Source organism: Musa acuminata, chromosome BXJ1-6 (assembly GCF_036884655.1).
Source record: "Musa acuminata AAA Group cultivar baxijiao chromosome BXJ1-6, Cavendish_Baxijiao_AAA, whole genome shotgun sequence".
Taxonomy (NCBI): domain Eukaryota; kingdom Viridiplantae; phylum Streptophyta; class Magnoliopsida; order Zingiberales; family Musaceae; genus Musa; species Musa acuminata.
In genome coordinates this window covers 18,289,757-18,299,244 of record NC_088332.1, presented here as the reverse complement: position 1 = coordinate 18,299,244, position 9,488 = coordinate 18,289,757, and the positions used below count along the sequence as shown (strand labels likewise).

Below are 9,488 nucleotides of genomic sequence, written 5' to 3'. Positions count from 1 at the left end.
GTTGTCATTGTCCATGCCAAATATAGGAAAAGAGGACAACAATTGTTTACTACCTTTCTCCTCTCCTCTACACTAAAAAAAAAAAAAAAAGTCCAAGGTGAATCAAGTATTACTGCAACCCTTTTTAGAAGAAATACTATGATGAGGGTAAGATTTTAAGAATTGTGGACTTTTACTACATTAGCTAAATGTCCATCATACATAAATTTGATGCATCACCTGAATCAGGTGCGTCTCAATGCAACGATGCATGCGTTCGTGAGGTTACTCGTGTGGCAATCAACTATTGCATTCAGGTCTTTATGATTGGGTTGAATCGGCTGAGTTATGTTAGACCGGACTCGGGTGTCGAAATAACTTGGGTTTGTCTGACCATATTTGCATGGCCTTATAAACGGGGCCAAATCATCTTCTTCTTCCGCACACAGACTAGCGAGGCGAAAGAGGAGAGATGTGGAGTCGAGCTTGCAGTTGCTTCGGAGGCCTGGTACCGGAGGGGAATTCGCCCGGAGGTGATGATAAAGGGCCTGATCGCAAAGGGAAGGTAATCTCACTCCCCTCAACTGATTATGCTGTGATTCTTGGCTCTTCATTGCATGGATCTCGTGGAAGCTCTCTTGTTTTCTAGCCACTGTTCTTTGTGTTTGGATCATCTCATGAGTTGTGTCCCTTGAACTCACAACACTTGTTATTGCCTTTCTTTGAGTTCTTCCTCCAGTAAACTTGGAATCACAATTTCCAATCTGAGATTGGTGTGTAATTTCTTCTCTAACTTGTTTGATTTCTTTCTTGCACATTGACTCTGCTCTTCTATGAAATGATGAGGTGGTTCTCAAATTCGTTTGTGGTGTTTACTCATATTGAATGGCCTGAATGCACGAATATTTTGAGCCTTAAATGCTACAATACCTTTTCTTTTGTTAACTTTCTTGAAGGCCAAGGTGGAGGAGACCGATGAGGAAGATCTGAAGATCGAACAAAAGGTTAGGAGCAGCATCCTCTCTTCGATTCTTGACATCCTTTGGGTTCTTCAAGTAGTTCTTAAATGATAGGCTTATTGTGATTTGCATTCATAATGTGTTTTCAACTTTCTTGCCTGCACACTGTTCTTTATGTTGGTTTGATCTCAACTCTTCCACTCCATCTCATGAGACTCGTTACTTGATTACATCGACATGGCTTATGTTTTCTGCCTGTGGCTTGTATATATAGTTCTCTTTCTGAGTTCTTTCTTGCACATGACCTTTGTCTTTCTTTAAAACCATCCAGTGGTTCTTGCTCAAATGCAATGAAACATCTGAGCTCTTCTTTTCTTATACTTCTTGAAGGCGGAGGTTGAGGAGAAGAATGAGGAGAAGCTGGCGTTCGGAGAAAAGGTAAGCAGCTCTCTTCAACTAGTTCTTGAACATGCATGCATCATGTTTCTGTTCTTTCAGTTACTTGGTTAAATTCTGACAAGTGTATTTGTGTTACGGTTGTAATGAATGAAAGAGAGATTATTCTTAGAAGATATCCATATGTGAGAGAAGATTAAAAAAGAGAATTATCTCCTATTGGTAGTGAAAGATTGACGGAGACAATTGAATGAATGACACATGAATTGGAGGAAAATATTAGAAGATATTCATATGTGAGGAGGAGAGACTAAAAGAAAACAAAACTAAGAGAATAATCCCACTCGACAACTAACAATTACGAACTTTGAAATATACATCACACTTCATCATAAAAATATACCACAACAAGGCCATATACCTTAAGCACTCTGTTGATTCTCTAATTGTACTGCAGGAAACTTTTCGCTCAATGGTAGCAGAATACCGCAGAAGTGAAAAAGTCCTGCGAGAAAAGATCCAGGTTTCATCTTCTGTTGCTCATCACCATCTCTTCCTCTTTCTTCTCGTCGACTTTACCGTCGCATATAAGATGGGAAAGTTAGGATGAGCATGTTTTCCGACTTTCAGCTGCTTCATCGACTGTATGCTTTCTTTCGGCGGATACGAAACGATGGTGCTTCGTTATACCGAAGCTTTCTATTTGCCTATGTGGTAACCCATCACAACATCTTGAGAAGTTGATGCAACTTAGTGGTTCTGCATCTTCTTATATGGTGTTTCTGTTTCTGCCGGAGTTAGGAGCACATTTGGGTCACACGAGACAACACCGAGGTCGATCGTATCGGACAAAGTCTTACACTATGTCAGTGGACAAATGACATCCGCGGCAATATCTGTGCCAACTTTGAAGAGCTGAGAGAGGTAAGAATGCTTTCCAACTCTATCTGCTTGCGTATAAGTTCTCCTTTGGTCCTTATATGTGAAATTGCCTTCAGATGTTCCTCCAGCTGCTGTACGAGCACATCAGAGAAGAATCGAGACCACGAAGGTGATTGCTTGAACTATCGTCTCTTCAAGAACTCTTCTACATAGCGATTGAAGTATTCTGTTGCTTTGCGAGCTCAGTCACAAGGAGTTTCTGTCGAGGAGCCTGAGACAGTGGGATTCAGCTTCAAGTGGGACGCTTTGCTCACCATTAAATTTCTTGTGTCTTCTCTTCGTTCAGTGTTCTCTAATGTGTTTGCTCGGTCAGTCATTTCACTCTTAGGCTATGCTGCTTCAAATGAAATAGCCAGGCAAGCTGCTGAAATCCTGTTTGATCCAGACACAGACTACGACGAGGTAGGACGCTTTAATTGGCCATCATGCGTGCAGGCGCTGAAGATTCACGTACTTTTGCAGGTTCACAGCATTCTTGGCGATGGAGAAAACATCCCCTACCATAGGCAGCTCGCTGCTCTATCGGATGCACTGGGTGTGGCGGTGCGTGTTGAGTTCCTTGACACGAGACTGGATCAATTAGGGCGGCAGTCTCCGTTCCACCGTGACTTCAGCCCTACAACCCAATGGAAAATACCAAGATGGAGCAGAAAGACGTTCCCTCCTGACTCCATCTCGCTGGACGAGGTCCGATATACTCTGCATGCAGCCCGGCGTGTTGCAACGTCAAGCTCGTCCAGCCGCCGACTGCCCTTCATAACCTTGTTGTATAGGCCCGGTGGCGCTGCAGAAGCCGATCACTATGACATCCTCTACCCGAAGCTGAACGCCATCACGGAAGCTCGCTAGGGCATGCAGACGTACGTTGATTCTTTTGTATGTTAATACGAGGACGTGAATAGTGGATTGTGAAGCCTGGAAGAACATTTTTTGTGATTTTCTGCTGGATTCTGTGGTCCTATCGCTTGTTTACATGGAGCTTTGCTACTCCAGTTCTTGTCTCTTTTACCGGAAGGTGTTTGTCGAATGCCTCTTCTTTTTCACTTACAATAGGATCACACTTTCTACAAGTTCTGAGTGCTGTGAACTGCTTGCACCTAAGTCTCCTTAATTAAATGTTAGTCTAGTTGGTTTAATAATTAGGTGGGGTCAAGTTGGGCTAACTAATACCTACCGGACTCAACTGTCAAAACCTATAAGGAGGCTACCTCGACTTCTTCCCACCCACGGGGGAGGAGCTAACGGGGAATCGCCTTTGTCTGCTGCTTGAGACCCAAAACCACAGAGGAGACTGGGCAGGGGCCTGATCTCAGAGGGAAGGTAAATTGCCACTCGTTTTGCTTTTCTTTGCACTTCCCGAAAGGTTCTTGAATCCTGAATCAGTTCCAAGTCCTTGCTTCTTGAAGAGTTCTCGATGATGACCTCCAAAATCAGTGCTTGGCCCTAGCATCATGTGGGTTTCTGTGATGTCTGTATGCGTAGTTATTCTACCCATCACTGTGATTCTGACTACTGATACACTCATAATCTGTTGTTACCTTATTTCTTTCTTTCTCGAGAAGGTTCAATCTCTTCAAGTGATTATTTGAATTATTTTTCTTCTGTGGAACAGAAAGCAGATTTCTGATGAAGGCATTATGCTGTTGTCCTTGGTTTTGACATTGACCTGGGATGTGTTCTTGTTGCCTGGTACACTCTTCTTTTAGGATTGTTTGATCTCCGTGGTTACTCTGATCTCATGAAGGCATTATGCTGTTACACTTGTTGCTTCTCAACTCATGTGACATCCTTCTTTGTGTCGTCTCTTCAGGATAGGATGAGGAGGACAAGCTGGGGTTCAGTCTGGGTACTGGAGAAAAGAGTTCTTCATTAAAGAAAGGCAACTTTCATTGAATCAGAAAAAAGGTAGAAAAAAAGGGTTGGCGGTATGCCTAGATCGTCCAGCTTACAAAAATGTGAGAACCCAACGGTTCTACAAAAAAAAAAAGGGTTAATTGATTTACTTTGCAATATAATGAATGATCTAAGGTATATACTTGAGATCAAAGAATGTTAAAATGTTCATCCTCAACTTAATATTGGCAATTATGGCTCTCTAATACACCAAGGGGTTTCTCTGATTGAGAATCAGATTGGATCTCTTTTAGGTCGATAATTTGTAATTCTTGAGCATGTTGGAGCTCTTTCAATATTGCGAGCGCTTCAGCCATCAATGGATTGTACGCTTTGCATGGGAAGCTAACCATGATAATGATGGATTTGGGAGGTGAGAGTAAGCAAAACCCAATACCTGCAATTAGTTCAGGAGAAGAGAACGAGTCGTCACGTTGCATAATATAGTCAAAAGCACCACTTCCTAAGTTTGGATCCAGAGAATTGAAATTACTAATGCCCTTAGGACATGGACATGGATTAGAAGCAAGAGCCCTCTCGACTAAAATAGATGGACTGACACGGCGACTGTGGAATCTGATCTCATTCCTATTAAGCCATAAACACCAAAAGGCATTAACAATAAGACTTAGAATCAGTTTGGAAGAAGAACTATCAAAATTTTCCTCCTCCCAAAGCCTCTACCCAGGAGTCAAAAAAAAAACATTAAGCTAAGACCAGTTTTAGCTTGCAATAGGTTCCAAAAAGAGAGGGTAGCAGGACATTCAAGGAATATATATCTAGAGGAATCTTCATGACCATAACGTCCATTTCAAGACAACTTTCAAAGGAATAACTAGATTTTTGGGGAGATGAGAAGATGAAATTTCGCCTTCCAACCGTGCCAAGACTCATTATCTTTAGATTTAGTTTGAAGATATTGAGAGGCGAGGCATCAATAGCAGTCAAAGTACCCAATCGATTGGGCTGCAATATCTAGATATCATCATCGGGCTCTCTAGGAATATAAAATTTTTGGATCCTTTCAATGAGTTATGAAAGAGTAGCTGTAATTTGACTACATCCCAACAGTTAAAGGACAGAAGATCTGAAACCAGGCTAAAATTGCACATTTTCTCTACATTAACAAAAGCAGGTCAGAAATTTATAGGAAGATTGTCAATTCAAGGATCACTATAGATGTTAGTACTTGACCAATTTCCAATCAGTTTCCTAAATCTCCTCTGATGTCACTAGCTAAGAGATTGATATTTCTATGGAACCAAGAGAAGCTTTTTTTTGGCAGAATGGAGGTTCCAAGGGTGAAGATCACCATATTTAGCCTTAATGACACATACCCATAGAGAATCAGAATTGTTAAAAGTGGTAGAATCCTTCTAACACAAATTGATAGCTTGATAATTTTGTGATTAGAAAGACCTCAATCATCATAAACTTTGGGTTTGAAAATGATGTACCAACTGAAGTTTTATACGGTAGGAAGAAGGGTGGGAGTTCCAAATAAGTTTCATGCTAAATGCATGTTGGGTCCGGCCCATATGTGGGATTGGACAAATTGGGCCTATTGAGCCCAAATCACTAATTAAGGTGAAGTAAGGCAAATTAGGTTATGCAGGGAAAAGAAAAAACGCAGAGCAGCGTGCAGCGTGCAGCGTGCAGTGTACGTGCACAGTGAACAGCGACGGCGTGCAGAGAGAAATAGAGAGAGAAAGTAAGGTTTATGAGTTTTTCTGCTTGACGATCGGTGGCCAAACGTTGTCAGTTTCGGCCCAAATTTTATGTGGAGAATCCTTGCAGCAAACTCTACAATCCTAACGGTGTTGATCTGCAGTTTACCCTCTCTAAGGTACTTTCCTGCGATATCCACTCTGTGAGACTTAGAATTCTCTTTGGAGGAGATCCACCTATGTGATGAAGATATGGTATTCTTGAGCCAAGATCTATGTTCTTGATGTTATTCTGATCCTCTAGTTATTCTAGAGAAGACCTACTGTAAACCTGTTATCATCATTATTGATAGTGGAAGTTTGAGGTGGACTACGGTCCCGTGGTTTTTCCCACATTGGGTTTTCCACGTTAAAAAGATTTGGTCTCACTGTGTGATTGATTTATTGCTCTATTGTTTATGCTGTGCTGATTGATATTAGCATTTGAATACCAAGTTGGTATTTTGATGAGGAACCTATTTTGATACACAAAGAGGGAAAGAATTATTCCGCATTAACAGGTTTCTTCCCAACAAGTGGTATCAGAGCATCAGGTTGTTTGGTGCTAGTTTTCTTGTGTGATTGAAATGGAGCAGTCAGATGGTATGATTAAATTGAACTCATCAAATTATTCCACTTGGAGGCGTCTAATGGAAGATTTGCTCTATTGCAAAGATTTGTATAAGCCTATCAAGGTTAAAGATAAACCTTCTATTATGGACGATGAAGAATGGGAAGTTCAACATAGAAAAGCTATTGCCTATATTAGAAGATGGATGGATATAAACTTGCATGAGCATATTTCAGATGAAACCAGAGCTGATGTTGTTTGGCAAAGGTTAGAAAATCTTTTTGCGAAAAAGACAGTGGGAAATAGAATTTCTCTCCTCAGAAGGCTTGTAAATTTGAAGTATAAAGATGGTGGTAACATTATTGAGGACATAAGCCTATTTCAGAGTCTTGCAAACAAGTTGGTTGCTATGAAAATGAATATAGATGATGAGATGCAGGGATTATTACTTCTCAGCTCTTTACCAGAAAGTTGGGAAACGTATGTGGTGACTATTTGTAACTCCACGCCAGAGGGGACTCTAACCATAGATATGGTTAAAGACAGTTTGCTAAATGAAGATGCAAGAAGGAAAGAACAGGGTGAATCTTCTTCTGGTGCATTTGTTACTGAAAAACAAGAAAGACGTGGAAGAAGTCATAGCAGAAATCCATATGGTTATAGAGGAAGATCCAAGTCTAGAAGAGATATCAAATGTTTTCACTGTAACAGACTAGGTCACATGAAGAAAGAGTGTAGGTTTTGGAAGCGAGAACAAAATGAAATGAAGAAAAATGAAAAAGAGACCAATACAGTTGCTGCTGAAGGTAATATCACTATTGTCTGTGATGAAGGTTGTGTTAGCCTTGTAGCTCAGGACAGTAATTGGGTAATTGACTCTGGTGCTTCATTTCATGTTACTTCTCATGGTGATTTCTTTAGATCTTACACTGCTGGTGATTTTGGTAATGTTAGAATGGGAAACAATGGTACATCTAAGATTGTGGGTATTGGAGATATTTGCTTGGAGACCAGTATTGGGAGCAAATTGATACTCAAAGATGTAAGGCATGTTCCAGATATTCGTCTTAACTTGATATCTACAGGTAGACTTGATGATGAGGGCTTTGCACATTATTTTGGTGAAAGTAAATGGAAACTCACTAAAGGTTCTCTAATTGTGGCAAAAGGAAAGAAGATTAACTCTTTTTATGTCATGGAAGCTAAGCTACACAAAGGAGAGATTAATGCAATTCGAAAAGGTGAAAGTATAGATCTTTGGCATAAGAGGCTTGGACATATCAGCGAGAAGGGACTTCAAACTCTTGCTAGAAAGCAGTTCTTACCAGAGTTGCAAGGTACATCTCTTAAATCTTGTGATCATTGCTTAGTTGGAAAAACACATAGAGTTGCATTTCAGACATATCCATCATCTAGAAGATCTGATGTTATTGATTTAGTTGATACTGATGTTTGTACTATGCAAACTAGAACTCTTGGAGGTGCTCTTTATTTTGTTACTTTTATTGATGACCATTCTAGAAAAGTGTGGGCTTTTGCTTTGAAATCTAAAGACCAGGTACTCGATGCTTTCAAGGAGTTTCATGTCAATGTTGAAAGAGAAACTGGCAGAAAGCTAAAGTGTGTTCGATCAGATAATGGTGGCGAGTACAGGGGTCCTTTTGAGAATTATTGCAGGTTCCATGGTATCAGGCTTGAGAAAACAGTTCCTAAAACTCCTCAGCAGAACGGTGTGGCAGAAAGGATGAACAGAACTATTGAAGAAAGGATTAGGTGTATGCTTTCCCACGCCAAGTTACCAAAGTCATTTTGGGGGGAGGCTATGAGAACTACAGTTGACCTGATAAATCTTTCTCCATCAGTTCCTCTGCAAGGTGATGTTCCAGAGAGAGTATGGAGAGGAAAATATATATCTTATAATCATTTGAGAGTCTTTGGGTGTAAAGCATTTGTTCATATTCCCAAAGATGAGAGGTCCAAGCTTGATAATAAGGCAAAAGCATGTATCTTCTTGGGATATGGTCATGAAGAGTTTGGGTACAGATTATGGGATCCAGTGAACAAGAAGATTATTAGAAGCAGAGATGTTGTGTTTCTTGAAGACCAATTGTTTGATGATGGTGATAATGTTGAGAAGCCAGAAACCTCTGTTTATATTCCTTGGAGTTTGGGTCCAGTTCCTTCACCTGTAGTTCATGATGATCATGGGGGAGATGAACAAGAAGATTGTGGTGAGAATACTAGTGATGATACACCTACAGTTGATGATGCTGAACCAACTGAACAGGCACCTCCACCACCAGTTGAGATTCCATTGAGAAGATCCACTAGAGAGCGACAACCCTCTACCAGATATCCTCCACATGAGTATGTTATGCTTACTGACGGGGGAGAGCCAGAAACTTACCAAGAAGCTATTCTACATGAGAATAAGAGTGAGTGGGTTAAAGCCATGCAAGAAGAGATGAGATCCTTACTTGAGAACCACACCTATGACTTGGTAAAGCTGCCGAAAGAGAAGAAAGCTCTCAAGAATAAGTGGGTTTATAAATTGAAGACTGAAAACAATAGCTCACAACAAAGATACAAGGCACGACTAGTTGTGAAAGGATTCAGTCAGAAGAAAGGTATTGACTTTGAAGAAATATTTTCTCCGGTTGTGAAAATGTCCTTTATCCGAGTTGTTTTTGGTTTGGCTGCCCGCTTGAATTTAGAAGTTGAGCAACTTGATGTAAAAACAGCATTTCTTCATGGTGACTTAGAAGAAGAAATTTACATGGAGCAACCAGAAGGTTTCAAAGTCAAGGGAAAAGAAAATCTGGTATGTAAGCTTAGGAAAAGCTTATATGGACTCAAACAGGCACCTAGACAATGGTACAAGAAGTTTGATTCCTTTATGATGAGCCAAGGGTATGATAGAACCACATCTGATCATTGTGTGTTTATGAAGAAATTTTCAGATGACGATTTTATTATTTTACTGCTATATGTTGATGATATGTTGATTGTTGGCCATGATGTTGGAAAAATTGAAAAGCTTAA

General features: G+C 40.4%; 1 protein-coding gene across 1 annotated transcript; it reads left to right on the top strand.

Moving 5' to 3' along the window:
• Window positions 1-451: 451 nt before the first annotated feature.
• LOC103988064 (OVARIAN TUMOR DOMAIN-containing deubiquitinating enzyme 1-like) lies at window positions 452-2,699 on the top strand. The gene is made up of 8 exons (XM_065189844.1): window positions 452-544; window positions 936-1,034; window positions 1,329-1,376; window positions 1,792-1,857; window positions 1,965-2,048; window positions 2,136-2,258; window positions 2,333-2,385; window positions 2,463-2,699. The coding sequence occupies exons 1-8, from the start codon at window positions 452-454 to the stop codon at window positions 2,602-2,604; spliced, it is 708 nt and encodes a 235-aa protein (XP_065045916.1). The 3' UTR covers window positions 2,605-2,699.
• The last annotated feature ends 6,789 nt before the right edge of the window (window positions 2,700-9,488 follow it).